This window comes from Phyllostomus discolor, chromosome 10 (genome assembly GCF_004126475.2).
Source record: "Phyllostomus discolor isolate MPI-MPIP mPhyDis1 chromosome 10, mPhyDis1.pri.v3, whole genome shotgun sequence".
Classification (NCBI taxonomy): domain Eukaryota; kingdom Metazoa; phylum Chordata; class Mammalia; order Chiroptera; family Phyllostomidae; genus Phyllostomus; species Phyllostomus discolor.
In genome coordinates this window covers 76,836,903-76,853,805 of record NC_040912.2, presented here as the reverse complement: position 1 = coordinate 76,853,805, position 16,903 = coordinate 76,836,903, and the positions used below count along the sequence as shown (strand labels likewise).

The 16,903-nt window shown below is 44.8% G+C and overlaps 1 protein-coding gene across 1 annotated transcript in view; it reads left to right on the top strand.

Annotated features, from left to right (window-relative positions):
* The window catches only part of COPG2 (COPI coat complex subunit gamma 2), a 132,519-nt gene that overhangs the window by 19,640 nt on the left and 95,976 nt on the right, over positions 1 to 16,903 (top strand). The window contains exons 5-6 of the mRNA XM_028525344.2: positions 879 to 958; positions 16,571 to 16,646. Coding sequence (XP_028381145.1) covers positions 879 to 958; positions 16,571 to 16,646 — 156 coding nt within the window. The remainder of the gene's footprint in view (positions 1 to 878; positions 959 to 16,570; positions 16,647 to 16,903) is intronic.

Sequence of the window (16,903 nt, the reverse complement as noted above, 5' to 3'; positions counted from 1 at the left end):
TCAGGAGTCTCTACCAGATTCTTTCTACAGCCTGGACTCTGAAGACGGGTCTGACATATTTGAGTTTCACTACTTACAAGACATTTGAATGAGGCTAGACAGGCTAGAGGAACCAATGCTCCTAGTGTGTGAATAAATCAGAGATCCAAGTGAGGAGGAAGAGTAGACGACGCTTTATTATTGTTAGCTTAACACTTATTTTAGATTCAGGTATCTACCTAGAAATCTTGATAAGTGAAAATGGGAGTTGGTTATACAACCACAGATACTTTAAGGAAATACATCTGTATATGTTGAACTGAGGAAAATGCAGAGTCTGCCCATCTCTCCATATATATTTTAAAAACATTTAAAAAATACATTTTTCAGGACAAGTCTTTAACACTTTGAAAATCATAAGTCTTTGGACTCATACTGTCAGAGTCCAACTTCAGGTATCTGCATAAAAACCCGTATAATTAACTGAACTCTTGAGTTTTCATCTAGATGCTCCCCAGTGTCAGTGGATTAACTATTTGTGTTTAGCAAATAGTAGTATTCTAAATATTTTCTCATCCAGATATTTTTGAAAGGATTTTTTGAGTGGATGAGAATCTTTTTTTCTTAACGTATTGATCTGAGAGAGGGAGAAACATCGAAGCGTTGTTCCACTCAGTTATGCACTCATTGGTTGTTTCTTTACGTGCCCTGACTGGGGATCAAACCTGCGGAGTTGGCGTATTGCAAAGACGCTCTAACCAACCGAGCTACCCGGCCAGGTCTTGAGAATCTTTTTAAGAGTAACTTTCTAAATATATCTACTTGGGGACCTCACTTCAAACAGTTTAAAAAAACCATTTTCTTAGAAATAACCTGTTGCCTTTTATAAATAATTTCAGCAAATACTGAGACGGATGTGCTACCTTACCATCAAAGAAATGGCTAACATCTCTGAGGATGTGATCATCGTCACAAGCAGGTGTGTGAACACTCAAACCCTAGGGTGGGATGCTTATATATTTAATGGAATGTGGGATGCCCTATCCTGGCCACTGCAGATGAGAAATAAATCATCTTGGACACAATCTATTGTTCCAGCCAGAGGCAGGTGGCGATTCCCTCTAGTGGGAGAACGCCCTGCCCCAAGCCCTTCGCCAAAGCAGCTGTTTTTGGGATCCGTTGTGCAGTGGTGTACAGCTTGCTCTGAAGCTCAACAATCAATGCCCAAAGGCTATAGTTATAGAAACCAGAGATTATCTATAGATAACAACTGAAGGGACATAGAGATTTGCCTCAGGTCAGGGTCTGTTAGACGTGCTGATGCTGGGTGGTGGTTAAGGTGTGCTTCCTGAGATAAGAGTTCCCTCTTCCTGCTTTTGGACTTCCATATCTGATTTGCTGCTGCAGGGCTACACAGAGCCGAGCAAGCCTCATGGGTGTAATGCATTCTTGAGGCCTGATCTCCCTGGGAGCCCTGGGTGCTAGTATCGGGTCCCTCTCCAGCATTCCTGGCTCCGGAGACCTCCAGGCCTCTTTCAAGGCCTTGCTTGCCCTGGGCTACAGTCTCCAATACCACACAAAGCCTCCCGGACAGTGGAATATTTGATGTTCTCTTGATACTAATTTTACCTGTCTGACTATAAAAAAGCCAGTAGGAATTTAAAAGAATATATTCTCTTAAAGCATTCTTTTCTGAAATGTGGTGTCATTATGTAAAAACCATCCCTATCGGGTAACACAAAGAAAGAAGTCACAAAGGATGATGCTGATAAATATGATCACAATTTAAATGTTTATAAAGAATATATAAAACTAAAAAGTGATACACTGAGATAAAATATGAATATAAAATATAAATAATAGAATGAACTCTTACACTTCAAAAAATTCCAAGTGATAATTCATGAAACAACCAAAGGATCTGTATATTCTTAAATAGTTGTTTCCACCAGTAGCCAGAAAATATAAATTAACTTGAGAATGAGTTATATTTTCACCCATCAAATTGGCAAAAAAGACAAAAGGCAGTCAGTGCATGTAAGGGAGACTGCTGTTTGCATGTAGAAAGAAGGCAGGATAATAAGTTGATTCAGTTTTTCTAGAAAGCAGTTTGGCAGCTTCTGTCGAACCTTTGAAAGGTTTTACCCCTTCAACCCAGCGATGCCTCAGCTACGCAGCAATGCTCCGAACCTGGTCTGAGAGCCCGGAAGGACTCACGAATGGTGACGTTCATTGCAGCATCGTTTACACAGGCAAAAAGGATAAAACAAGTTAAATGTCTGCCGTTGTTAAAAATTATTTTATTAATCGTATTTCATAATCTGATTTTTTATTTTTTGGAAATAATTTTGAAACATCTTTAATGATGTGGGAAAGTCCTTAATAAAGTGCTGAATGAAAGTTGGACCTGTCTATATATTCAATATAGCCTCACTTAAAAATATTTTATGTATGGACATGAAAATAGATGGATGGAAATACACTGATACGTTACTGAAAGGTTTTCTTAGGCTCTGCTGAGGAATAAATGCCAATCAGCCACAAAGTTAGGCAGTATAGAGCTTTATTGGGGTTTGGGCACCCAGGCGAGGTTCCCCGGTCCACGGTGGGGCTGAGGAAGCCAGGCCCAAACAGGGAATAGGGCGGGGTTTTATTTTGGGTTGGCTCTCCGTGGGAGCTGGGGATTGGTCCCTTTTGAATAAAGTGGCAATATATTATTGGTGGTTGTTTGGGCTCCGGTTGCCTTGCAGATACCCATTTTGGCCAAGCCGGCCGTTTCGGCTCCCTGGGTTGACGTCAGCTGTCTTCTCCGGGTTGTAGTTCGGCCGCCGTTTTGTCCTGCCCTGCCCATCCTGACAGTTACCAGGAGGTTACTTCTGGATATTTGGGGGTTGTAGTTGTTTATTTTCTTTAAACTTTTGATGATTTTCAAATGTCCTAGAATGAGTATATAGAGTTCTGTAATATACGACAAATGTTATTTAAAAAATAATTGCCTTCTTAATTATAACTCATCTGAGTGAATATGGTTTTTTTTTTAAAGATTTTATTTATTTATTTTTAGAGAGGGAAGGGAGGGAGGCAGAGAGAGAGAGAGACATCAATGTGTGGTTGCTGGGGGTCGTGGCCTGCAACCCAGGCATGTACCCTGGCTGGGAATCGAACCTGGGACACTTTGGTTCCCAGCCCGCGCTCAATCCACTGAGCTACACCAGCCAGGGCTGAATATGGTTTTTGTAAAACAAAATACATTTTGGAGGGGGGTGCTTGTTGTGCTGATGCAGTTTCTATTACCAAAGCTTTCAGCTGAAAATAAGAGAGAGGCAGATGTCAGTAGTCACCGAAGCAAGGTAGACACAGAGGAGCTGACGTCGGTTCAGTCATTTGACAGTGGTGGGGCTGGTGTCTCTTGCATTCATGTGGACATTCTCCCGTGACTGCAGAATGGAGGCCTGGATTACTGGCAGTGGGAGGGGTACCGGGAAGGGGCCAGGGAGGGCAGCACCACCTGCCTCTTATATCACGTATGCGATGGCTTCTCCCAAGGCAATTTTTAGATTTCATTTGGCACGGCTGTATTATATGACTATTCTTTGGAGTCAAGGAAAGTGAGTATTTAGCTTTAATAACCCAAGTATTAGGGGCAGGCAAGGAAGAAGGGGTTGAACAGGCATTGGATTAGCCAGTGAACAGGGTCTGCTGCAAGAAAGAAACAGAAAGTCTTCACTTAGATTGCTAGCTTTGCTCAATATTGGAAAAATTAAAAATAGACTAGTCAGCCATGGACAAGGGTTATTTGTTTATTTAGCTGTTAATACTTCCCTGGGTCTTCTTAGGCTGCCTAGAATCATGGTTGGTCTCTAGTTCATTTTAAGTAATTAGTAGATGTGGTAGGCAGAATAATGCACTCCCCCCCCCCCCACCGTATCTCCGCCTTGATTCCTAAGACCTGTGTGCATGTCCCATTACACAGCGAAAGGGAATTAAAGTTGTTGATCAGCAGATGGGGGGAGTGGCCTGGGTTATCCAGGTGGGCCCATTCTACGGATAAGCGTCCCGAAAAGTGGCAGAGGGAGGCGGGGGGAAGGGTCCGGGAAAAGGTGTGATGGTGGGAGCTGGGTCTGAGACGTGGAACTGCTCGATTTGGAGATGGGGAAGGGGACCTGGAGCCGAGGACCTTTGTTTTGGGTGGGAAAGGCGAGGAAGTGGATTCACCCCTGAAGCTTCCAGAAAGGAATGTAGCCCTGCTGACTCCTCGGTAAGCCAGTGAGACCTGTGCTGGACTTGCAACACACAGAACTATGAGATAAATAAAAGAATATGGTCTTAAGCCTTTAAGTTTCTGGTAACCTGTTACAGCAGCAACAGAAAACTAATAGAAGTGTATTTGCAGCATAGAAGTGTTATCAAGTCCGTATGTTATATGCCTTACGCTTACCCAGTGTTCTATGTCAATTATATCTCAAAGCTAGGGGAAGAAAACCTCATAGAGATGTTCAGACCTGGAAGTGGGTGCTGCTGTAACAAATATCTAAAATGCGGAAGCCGCTTTGGAATTGGGCAGTGAGCAGCTAGCTGCTGCAAGAATTTCGAGGAACATTATAGAAAAAGCTGTATTAACTTGAACAGACCTTTTGTAGAAATACGGATGTTAATGACTCTGCTAGACTGAGAGAAGTGAGGAGTAGGAGGAAGAAAACATTTATCACCTCAGAGAGTCCGTGGATCCATGCGAACAGACTGTCAGTGTAAATATGGGCCTTCAAGGCCCCGCGGGGAGGGCTCCGCAGTAAATGAGGAGGATGTTGGGAGCTGGAGGAGAAGGGGCCCTTGTTATACAGTGACAGGAAGCTGAGTGGAATCGTGTCCTGCAGTTAATGTGGCCACGAATTTGGGCATTTAACTGAGATTTCCAAACAGGGTGTTGAGGTGTGGCCTGGCTTCTTTGAGTGACTTAGAGTAGAATTTGAGAGGACAGAAATAAAGTGAAGAGAGACCTGATAAAACAGAAACCAGGAGTTCTTTATAAAAATCCAGTTGTCATGTTGTACACCTGAAACTAATACAATGTTGTATGTCAGTTGTACCTTAAAAATTAAAAATAAAAAGAGGAGGTGAGGGAAGGGGCCAGGAGTTCTTGATTTTGGAAATTTTCAACCTTCCAAAACGGGAAAGGATGCTAAAAACAAGAGATCCAATTAGAAACCATGCTCTGGAGAAAAAGTCAAAGGAGTTACTCTACAGCATTTTGCTAAAACCTCAGAAAGATTCAAAGGTCAGAGTATTCACTCACACAAAACACTCTGAAGAGATGAAGGGTGTGATTCGTAGATTCCCTCAGTTTCTAAGCAGAAGCTGAAAATAGAGGCCAGATTATCTAGGCAAGATCTCTGGGGGAGCCTCTTGCCTCCTGGAGTGAGTCTCTGTACATCCATGGAAGTCCCACAGGCTCTTGAGAATCTTCTACCAGCAGCAGCACTGCCAGTTGGGGCCCAAAGGGTCAGAGAGGATGAGGTGAAGGCAGGCTGTCAGAGCCCCAGACTCTGCAGGCAGGAAACGAGCTGCCCTTGACCCACAGGAAGGCAGCTGAGAGAGCAGAGGTGCAGGCCCAGAGGGTGGAGCTGAGAACCACAGAGAATTTTGCTCAGGACTTGAACCCTTTTCCAGTTTGCAGGTCTGGATTTCAGATTTGCGTGGGACCAGTCACTCTTCCCTTCCTCCGGTTCTCTTTTTTTGAACAGAAATGATCGGAGCTGTTACCCTGTGGCAGTCCCATCCTTGCATGTTGGGAGATTTGGGGGGTCCTGGGGATGGAGGGGGTGAATATATGGGAGTCAGCTTTGCCTGTGAGAGGGATTCAGACCTGCTGACGCGATGGTTTTATTTTAGCTCCTGAGCCTCTCTGTTGGACGGCCAACCCACAGAACTATGAAACAACTCATTTTTGTTGTTCTAAGACATTAATCGTGGTCACTTACTAGAGGAGGCTGAGAAAACTGATATAGTAGGTGACCATTCTGCATACATAGATAATTATGTTAGCTTGGTAAGAAATGAGGAGATTCTTAGAAAACCTGAAGGCAGGCCCTTCATAACCAAATATATAGGGATGGCCAGTAAGCACATGAAAGTGCACTTAATATCACTAGTTATCAGGGAAATGCCAGTTAAAACCTCACTGAGAGATTACTCCATACCCACCGGAATGGTTAAAATAACCAAGCCTGGCTACACCCAAACCAAAAAGCCAGCTTCCATATCCCGTACACGGAACTCTGCACACATCGTAGGTGGGGATGCAGTGTCGATGTAAGAAGGTTCAGCCCTGCAGAGAGTGTCTGGAAGTCTGCTGGAGCGCAGCGACCGACAGGCGCAGGGAGCACGGCCACACACGTTCCGGAGCAGTGGCGGTTGGCTGTCTTCCTCTCACTTCCTCTCACAGCACGCGTGAACACCCCAAACCACAGCGCACCAAACAGTATCTGGGTTTTTTTCCTGACAAAAATATAGGTGTAATTTTGATTCATTCACACCAGACAGTTACTGTGTGGGCTGTTGTCTTTTTTTTTTTTTTTTTTGACAACCTAAGGGAAAAGAGGTCAGTCCCCTTTACTAAATAGTCAGGTGTTGCAGGTTTTAAAAATTCTAGCAGCACACCAAGAGTGTCTCTCGTGGCACAGTGGTCGAAAATCACTGCTCTAGAGAATAACAGTCTTGCAGTTTCTTTTATGTGTTTGGCCTGATTACGTGAAGGCAGGAGAGAACAGGTGGGGATTGGATTATGGGATAGTTAACAAGATTATGTGCTCTCTGGAGGGTAGTTAGGCTTCTATCAAAGGTGTGTTAATCTAGATGCACAGCAGCAATGGCCAGGGCTTGCTGAAAGCAAAGATAAACCCTTCATTAAAAAGTGATATGCCTGGGGTGTGGCTGCCCACCATGACCTGCCCAGTCCGGAATTTATGACCTGATCACCCTGTGAGGTTACTTTACACAGAACCCTTTTCCATCTGTAGTAGAATAGTACATTCGTCTTAGAAAGTGTTTGTCGGTTTCTTCAAGTTAAACATAGACTTGCTCTGTGGCCAGTAATTCCACTGCTAGGTATTTACCCAAGAAAAATAAAAATATATGGCCACAGAAAGGATTACAGGGATTTCATAGCAGCTTTGTTACAGTCCTAAACTGGAAACGACCCAAAAGTTCATCCACAGGTGAATGGCTAAACAAATTGACGTATATTAATACCATAGACTGCTCTTCAGCAATAAAAAGGAAAAATTGCTGTTTCAGGCAACAACATGAATACATTCCTAAAACATTATGTTGAAACAGAAAAAAACAGGTGATTCTCTTTATGCAGTTTTAAGACCAGCCACCACTCAGCTATGGTGATAGAAACCAGAAGTATACTGGGCTGGGGGATTGCCTGGGAGTAGGCAGGAGAGAACTTTGAGATGATGGAAACCTTCAGTCTTTTATTTTGAATGGAGGTTCCATGAGTGATCACAATTGCTAAAAGTCCTCTAACTGAACACTTAAGCTGTTCATAAGGTACCAACTCAGTTTTTTAAAGACCTGAAAACATGAAGAGATTTAGTTAGTTAAGGATGGCCAAGTATATTAACAGTTTGACCATAGTACTTTACTCCCGTCTGATGAGACAAACCCAGTGAGAAAGTCTGCATCTGAAAACTGCTTTGAATTTAGAGTGAGTCCTGAGAGTGATCTGTCACTCACATTAGAGGTAGCAATGGTGGTGTGGTGGGGTTGGCTATCCATATGTGATAAGTTACGTCCCTAGCCTCAGAAAATCACACGAACAGTGCACAGACTGATTTAGGAAGAGATAAAGAGGTTGTAGAAACCGTTACCTGGCTGGCAGTTCGAAGTCAGTCGTGGGGACAATGTGAGGATTTGGGGGAAGGATAATGTGGAGGATGATGTGAGGGGGAAGATAATACTTTGAGGTTCCTGAGGGAACTAAGAAGCTATGTTCATCCACTTACTTGGTGAGAGAGATTCAAGCCCAAAACAGCTTTTCTACTTGAGTGATGCTGCTGTCTCTGAATATTACATCTGAGCGGTTACTGCCAGGACTCGGCTTAGAGCAATAAAGGAAATGAGATAATTTGATTTGGCCACCGCTGTAGTGAAACTTCTCTCACACACATCTCTGGTAACCTCTTAACTGCAAAATCCAAAAGCCAATTTTCAGTCCACATTTTACTTGGCCTCTCTGTTTGAACGTGGTTAGACGCTCCCCGAAGTTCTGCCACCCTTGGCTTTCAGGAAGGTAGTCCGTCCTATGTTTCCTCCCATCTCTGAGTGCTCCGTTTTATCCCTTTTCAGAAGTCACTGCTCATTTTCTGCCGGCCACCTAAGTATTGGCATTCCCTGGCTTCGTTTCCGTGCGGTGGCCGTTGCCCAAACTCATCCTTCTGTTCGATGCCCTGTATCTGTGTACACGTGCCTCCCTGTGCCTGCAGTGTTATCGTGTGTCCTTTCTCAGTACCTTAAAACATCCCTGTACACGCTGCCTTCCCTGTTCCGACAGGTCCATCATTGTCTCCCCTGTGGTTCTTACAGCACTTTTGTTTTTAACTTCTGTTCCAGTAGGTAGTGCATTGTTTGTGCAGGAATGATTTGTTGGTGTTTCTCTGCCCTCTCTGCTGTTAGCTCCTTGAGAGCAGGGACCGTGTCTCGTGTAACTTTGTGTCATCAGTCGCTGGAATGTGTCCCTGTGTGGATTAGACACTCATTAAAAGTTTGTTGCATGAAGTAAGCAAAGGATAATCCACTTTTTCTCTTCAGTCAAAGGGCTAGAAACAAAGATTGTTCCTCTCTCCCCCATCTGAAGAAAGCAGTCACACATCGGAAGAAGTGAAGAAACGTGTGCATATTAGACGTATTTCTGCAGAGAACAGAACTGAGAGGATATAGATATACACATATCTGTAAATCTCTTTCCGTATAGCCATGGATATATATATATATCTGTACATATGTGGTAGGCAGTTAGACGTGAGCAGAGCGGGGACCACGGACCAGGTACAGAAGGTCACTTGGATTGAAAATCCTATGTGCCTAGCAAGGGGCAAAACTGGAAAAACAAGGACCTCACCCGCAGGGTTACCTTTCCTTCCCTAGACTGTCTCTGGTCATTCGATTTAGACCCCCTGACCTTTCCTATTGCTGGACATGTAGTTCAGACCCTCCCCTGACCTTTCCTCCCTGGCACGTTGCTAGTCGTGTGGGTTATACCTCCTCAGAGGGGGAATGAACAATTAGCATTAAGCTCCCAGGACAGTGAGGTTCTCACCCGAATCAAATATATCTAGGCTCAGTTGTGCTTCAGCTCCAGGCCCAGAAAAGCAACAAAACCAGACAAGGGACACCACGGCTGCCTTCGGGACCAGCTGCAATGACTAATGACCCCTTGCCCTGGTGCCCGCCAATCAGTGGAGACCATGACCCTGAAAGGGCACATCTGGAAAGTTGATGAATATTCTATTCATGTCCTCCCCTGGGACCTCCCCCCAATCCCCACCCTTAAAAGCCCTAAGGATGGGGGACCCAGCCTGAGTCTTTTCAGTCTCCCTGCTCTTCCCCCCACCATGCACTTCACTGCTACCCTTCTTTCTCCTAAGCTCCAAGGGCTGCTACTTCTGCCTGTGTAACTTGCTTCCTGAACCCATTTCTTCTACCATTCATTTCTTCTACCTGTGTGACTTTCTAAATAAACTTCCTCTTACGGTTTGAGTCTTGGCTCTGAATTCTTCCTTAGCCAGAACTCAGGTACCGAGGTTGCTGTGCTGTGGTCTGATACCCGGCACCAGTCTCACTGCCAACAGATATGTGGCTCTGTATATCTATAGCTATATGGAGATGGGGGGGGGGTGGAGATAGGGAGATGGATTTATTAGGAAGGATTGGCTCACATAATTATGGAGGCTAAGTCCCACGACCTGCTCTCTGCGAGCGGGAGGCCCAGGAAAGCCAGTGGGGTAGTCCTGCTCAGACCCGAAGGCCTGAGAACCAGGAATGCAGATGCGTGAGGGCAGGAGAATAGGGTGTCCCAGCTTAAGCAGAAAGCAAATTCTCTCCTTCTCTTGTTGTTCTGTTCAGGCCCTCAGTGGATGGGAGGATGCCCAGTGGCATCGGTGAGGGCAGTCTTCTTTACTGGTTCTGATTCAAATGCCAACCTCTTCTGGAAGCAGCCTTAGGAACACACCCTGAAACTGTTTTACCAGCTTTCTGGGCATCCCTGACCCCAGCCAAGACAAGACGTGAAGTTAACCGTCACAGTGGGCTTCGAGAGCCTTCCTGTGTCCTGCTGCCATCCCCTCTCCTGCCCAGTTGACGAGGAGACTGCCCTGATGTATTTGGATTAATAACTGTTTTCTCCTTTAAAATGAAATTGTGGAAGACTTTTGAGGAATGATGATGAATGTGATGCCTAGACTCAAAAACTCCCTTCTCCAAGGATTAATGGAGTGAGTAACAATGAATAAGAGGGAAAGCCCAGGATTTCTTAATTCTAGCTGAGATTGAGTAAGGCCACTGCAGGCTAACTCTCCCAGTGACCACAATAAATCCTCCGAAACAAGTGGAAAAGCAACCACCTTGGGCCTCTGAAAAGTCAACACAGTAATAATAGCAGGTGAAGTGGGGAGAGGAAGCGGTAATTAATGACTCCTGATGTGGTAACCGTGCATTGCATGGCTCTGACCCAAGGACAGGCCGAACAGAGACTCGGAGAGAAGCCCGTCTCTGGCTGGAGCACCAGGTTAAAGAAAAGGGCTCTGTGAGCTGGAGAGTGTGGGGGAGGATCCTGGTGTGTTCTACTCTTTCTCTGTTTATTCCAGTCCTGCCCCGAGGCCAGCCTCAGTTGTGAAACAACTTGACTGTGGTGTGACTAGTGTTGCAGACACCTAAAACTCCTGGGGTGAAACCCGTCCCCATGAAAAGGGGCCCCTTCGTGTGAAGGGTGGGGGGAAGCCCACATTGTCTTTTTGTCTCCTTTTACATCTTGAGGACCCACTCGCACAGGATTGTGCGATTGCACAAAGAGCTAAAACCGAGCGAGTCCCATGTTTCAGACCAGAAGGACCGGGGGAAGGGGACTTTGAGAAACAGCGTGGGAGCAGTGACATGCACAGAAAGCCAGTCAGAACTTGTGATCTGAAGCTGGCAGGACAGAATGCTTGCTGAAACAGTCAGCATCCTCAGAGGCTTTTAACAGGACCCGGAGTCTCATGACAGTATTAAAAATGTCTAGATACAATCCGGTGCTAAGTCAGCCAGGAAAGTCTGACCCATTCTCAAGGGGAAAGATCATCAATAGGTGCCAACCGCCAAATTGCCTAGATTTTTGGGATAAAGACTTTAAAGCATTGAATGCATCCCTGCTCCATAAAGGTGAACACTATTGAAATGAAAGAAATTTTTAGCAAAGAGCTATATGTTAAAAAAAATGAAAATTTTAGAAATGACAAAGTACAATATGTAAAATATGGTGAAAATTCATTGGGTAGCCTCAATAGCAGAATGTCTGTCAGAGGAAAGGGTCAGTGAGCTGGAAGATAATTCAGTGAAATAATCCGAACTGAGAACAAAGAGAAAAGTAAAATAGCCTCCTGTTTTTGCTGGGCACAGAATCCTGGGCTGGTGGGTCCGTCTGTTTTCTTTCAGTCCCATAAAAATGTTGTGGTGGCCGCCCTAGTGATCATTCTAGTATCATCTCCCTTCAGCCCGAAATACTTGATTTAATACTTCCTTAGAAATACCCCGTTTAATATTTAATGGTGACAAATACTCTTAGTTTACCTTCACCTGAGGAGGTCTTCATTTCATTTTTACTTGTGGGAGGTATTTTAGTGGATATGGGATCCTGGGTTGTCAGTCTCTTTTGTTTTAGTGTTTTAATGATGGTGTTCCATTCATTGTCTTCTGCCATCCGTGTTTCCTGGTAAGAAATCCACAGTATTTTCAACTGAAGTTCTCCTTTATGGGACGTGTTATTTTTCTCTAACTGCTTTCAAGAGTTTTCCTTAATTTTTGGTTTCCAGCAGTTTTTTTTTACATTTTTTAAATATATTTTATTGATTATGCTATTAGAGTTGTCCCATTTCCCCCCTTCTCTCCCCTCCACCCTGTACCCCCTCTCCCATCCACGTTTCCCCCTTTAGTTCATGTCCATGTGTCATACTTATGAGTTCTTTAGCTTCTACATTTCACATACTATTCTTGCCCTCCCCCTATCTATTTTCAACCTACTTTCTATGCTACTTATTCTCTATACCTTTTCCCCCTCTCTCCTCCTCCCACCCCCCTGCTGCTAACCCTCCATGTGCCCTCCATTTCTGTGGTTCTGTTCCTGTTCTAGTTGTTTACTAAGTTTCTTTTGGTTTTGCTTTAGGTGTGGTTGTTAATAATTGTGAGTTTGCTGTCCTTTTACTATACATGTCTTTTCTTTATCTTCTTTTCTTAGATAAGTCTCTTTAGCATTTCATAAAATAAGGGCTTGGTGATGATGAACTCCTTTAATTTGACCTTATCTGAAAAGCACTTTATCTGCGCTTCCATTCTAAATGAGAGCTTTGCTGGATAGAGCAATCTGGGATGTAGGTCCTTGTCTTTCGTGACTTGGAATATTTCTTTCCAGCCCCTTCTTGCCTGTAAGGTCTCTTTGGAGAAATCAGCTGACAGTCTGATGGTAACTCCTTTGTAGGTTACTGTTCCCTTATCTCTTGCCGCTTCTAGGATTCTCTCCTTCGTTTTTACCTTGGCTAATGTAATTATGATGTGCCTTGGTGTGTTTCTTCTTGGGTCCAACTTCTTTGAGGCTCTCTGAGCTTCTTGGATTTCTTGGAAGACTGTTCCCTTTGCGAGATTGGGGAAGTTCTCCTTTATTATTTGTTCAAATACGTGCTCAATCTGTTGCTTTTCCCCTTCCCATTCTGGTACCCCTATAATTCGGATGTTGGAATGTTTAAAGGTGTCCTGGATGCTCTTAAGCTTTTCCTCGATTTTTTGAATTCTTATTTCATCATGCTTTCCTGCTTGGTTGATTCTATCTTCCTTCTGGTCCACTGTATTGTTTTGAGACTCAGATTCCTTCCTTTCACTATTGGCTCTCCTCCGTGTATCTTCCTGCATCTCTTTTATGGTAACCTGCCTCCTTTCATCTAAATTGTGCTCAAAATCAATCAGTTCCGTGAGCTTTCTGATCACCAGTGTTTTGAACTGTGCATCTGATAGATTGGCTATTTCTTGGTCGCTCAAAAGGATGAGTCCTGGGGGACTGATCTGTTCTGTTGGAAACATATCTTTCCCTGTCTCTCCTTTTTTTTCCCTTGGTCTGGTCGCTCTTGTTACAGTGGGGGGTGGAGCCTTAGGTGTTCACTGGGGCTTGGCACCCCAGTCACTAGATTGTGACGTTATATGTGGGGGTGGGGGCGGGAGCGGGAGCTGGGACGGGAGGGAACAATGGCGGTAGTTCCATTCTCCTGGGCTCAGACCCTTCTCTGGGATCCTCCGCTCGAGTTCTGCCCTGGTCCACAATCGCTGCATCACTGGGTCTGCCAGCCGCAGCTTGGGTACTCAGGGGTCACCGCTGCGTTCTTGCGCCCCGGGTGGCTGTCGCGCCGATTTTGCACCAAACTTTCCCCAACCTCCATGCGCCGCCGACCCGCACCAGCCCCGCGCCCGCTGGGCTCATCTTCTCCTACCTGTCTGGATATATGGGTCTACTTCAACTTCTTGGCTGTCCGACTTCCATTCAGATAAATCCTCTGTCAGTTCTGGGTGTTATTCTGTCTGTAAATTATTGTTGTTCTAATCTTGGTTGTGCGAGGAGGTACGTGCGTCCACCTATTCCTCCATCTTGCCGGAAGTCCCTTGGTTTCCAGCAGTTTTGTCATGCATCCGGGTATGGAATCTTTTGAGTTTGTCTTGTTTGAGCTTCACTATGCTTCTTGAAACCATAGTTATGTCTTTCAACCATTATTTCTTCAAAAACTTGTTTTTTGTATAAGTCCCTCTCTCCTCCTCTTCAGGCACCCAGTGACACGGCTGTTTTCCCACAGGATGTAAAACGAGCAGCAGCCTTCACCTAAACAAGCAGTACGCAGAACCCGGTTCCAACCCCACATAAGACTAAATCAATACTCAGGAATGGTTTTGACAGTAAATGCACAAAACTTACATAAAGTAAAATCTCTTTAAGCCCCGAGAGACTCAAAGTTTACTTGAACAAATGCAAAGAAATCCACTGTTTTTGAACAGGTCAATTCAGCATTTTTAAGATTTTGATCCTCCTAAATTAATGTATACATTCAGTACAATCCTGATTTTTTTAAAAAACCTAATGGGCTCTACTATGGAGTTAGAAAATAGGATATTAAAGGTCATGCAGAACAACCAGCATGTGAGAAGTGCTAGGAAATAGCTGGGGAAGGAAGACGGCGAGGAAGGACCGGCCCTCGCAGTCTGTAAACGTTAAGGCCCATGAGGTTAGCGCAGTGCAGGCCACTCACTTGTGAGCAGACAGGTAGAACAACGGAACAAAACGTGCCGTGACTTTGGAATGTGTCACCTCTGCGCTGTGATCTGCATCTTTCGGAATTCTCTGATACAAATGGGAAGTACGGAGTTAGACCCAGATACACGTGGAAGTTCAGACTATGACAAGGGCGGCATCTCTAAGCACGGGAGTAAACATGTGCTTGCTAATGCCTGGCGCTGGGGCAACTGAGCAGCCCCTCGGAAAGAGATGAAATTAGATCCCCGTTTCACATCATGCACATGAATAAGCTCTAAATGGATAAGGAATAGAAATTAAAAAGTAAAACCATGCAAGTACTAGTAGAAAACATGAGTGTATTCCTCTTTAATCTTGTATAAGGAAAAGTTTAATAATGACTAAAATTCGAGGTGATAAAAGAAAAAATTGATAAATTTGACTATATAATTTTTAAAAAAATTACATGGGAAAACAACCCTAAAATGGAGCATGAATCAGGGTTTGCAGTAGTCCAAGCTGTGGTACAGTTATTCTTAATTTATTACCATGGTATTTATTCTCCACAACATTGCCACTCATTTCATGGCGAAAGTGGCGTGACAGTGGCTCCTGAGTGGGAGATCCAGCAGTCCCATCGTGGTCTGCTTCTAGGAGCAGGCAGCCTAGTGCAGGGACGGGGCGGCCCGCTGCATGCTCACTGAGGTAACGGGTTACAGATAGAACCCTGTGGAGTCGGGGAGTCCCAGGATGCAGCATGGGACCCGCAGCTAGGATGTGGGACTGTAACCACTACATACATTTGAATATTTTAAAATATATAGATGTCTAAGACGTTTTAAAAACCTGCCAGTGTGCAAAGATTCTCAAGTTGTTAAGTAAAAAAGGAAGGTTCCAGAAAAGGAACCTGTGGGGGCTCACTGGCACACATTTTATTAAGTCTCTGTGGTTTTCCATGTACTTTCTAAACTTCCTCGAAGCACAAGCACCTGTTCACTCGGTCCTCTCTGGTTGAGTGGGGCTGCCGGTTAGGGAGGCGAGGGCAGGCCCAGGCATGACATTTCATACCCTTCCCAATGTCTCCAAAGCGTGCCTGTTGCATGAATGAGACACTTCTGTAATGAAAGAATGAAAGAAAGAAAGAAGCCCTGACAGTTATTCACAGCTTGCTCTTGGTGTCCTGATGGAGTGACTTGGAGCTGCGGCCGTTTTGGTGACAGGAGGGGGCGCAGAGCCAGGGAGCAGGTGGGCGTCACGCTGGGGCTGGTGTTAGCATGCAAGGAGGAGGGGAGGGAGGGTCAGAGGGTGAATCACCCGAAGGCTAGACATCTCTTTAAAGTTTGGACAGGGAATGTAGTAGCTCACACCCCTCTGCCTGTTTTTGAAACTCAGCAGGCAGATCTAAAGCAGGGGTGTCAAACTCATTTTTACCAGGGGACACATCGCCCTCGCAGTTGCCTTCAAAGGGCTGAATATAATTTTAGGTCTGTATAAATGTAACTACTCCTTAACAGTTAAGCGACAGCTCAGCGTTGCCACCAGGTAGAAACAAGGTGCCAGGCTGGATAAAACAAGGCGGAGGGCCGGATTCAGCCGCGGGCCTTGTGTTGGCCACCTGTGGTCTAAAGTCATTGACGGCTGTTATTTTAGAAAGCCATGGCTGTGAGAGACACCTCAGTGGTAGTCCATCATTTCAGTCAGTTCCTTTTAAAGAGTTGTGTCTCATCTGATGGGTTTTTAGGGTTTGGGGAGAGTTTGGCCTGGGACTCTGTGTACCATCATCTTTATTTTTTTATGCCGACTGTCAGTATCCAAGGTATGATTCATGGGATTATCACCTCTCTTATCACTAGAACATAAGCTTCATGAAGGCAAACACTTTGTTTTGCGAACTGCTGTATTCTTAATATTTAGAAGTGTACCCAGTGATTTTAGTACTTACCTAAAGAAGATATTCAGTACGTATTTGTTGAATCAGTAGCTGTGTTGAGATAATTATGGGGCAAGTGGAACAGGGCAGGACTTGACTCTGTTTGATCTCACGGTAACTAATTTGATCTTTCTTAGTCTGACCAAGGACATGACAGGAAAGGAAGACGTGTACCGAGGCCCAGCCATCAGGGCCCTCTGCAGAATCACCGACGTAAGTTCTCTGTGTTGTGCGGAGGTGTCGAGGAGGGTACTGGCTTATCTGCGGGAGGCCGTGTGAACCAAGTAGGGTTCCCTAGCATGACTGTGGACCTCCAGTACAGGCTGGCCTCCTTCTATTGTGCTTTGCTTTACTGCGCTTCACAGGTGCTGCGTTTTTACAAATTGACGGTAAGACTCTCCACGAGCAAAAAGATAATGGCAGCTTGCTGAAGCCTCAGATCATGGTTAGGATGTTTTAGCAATAAAATA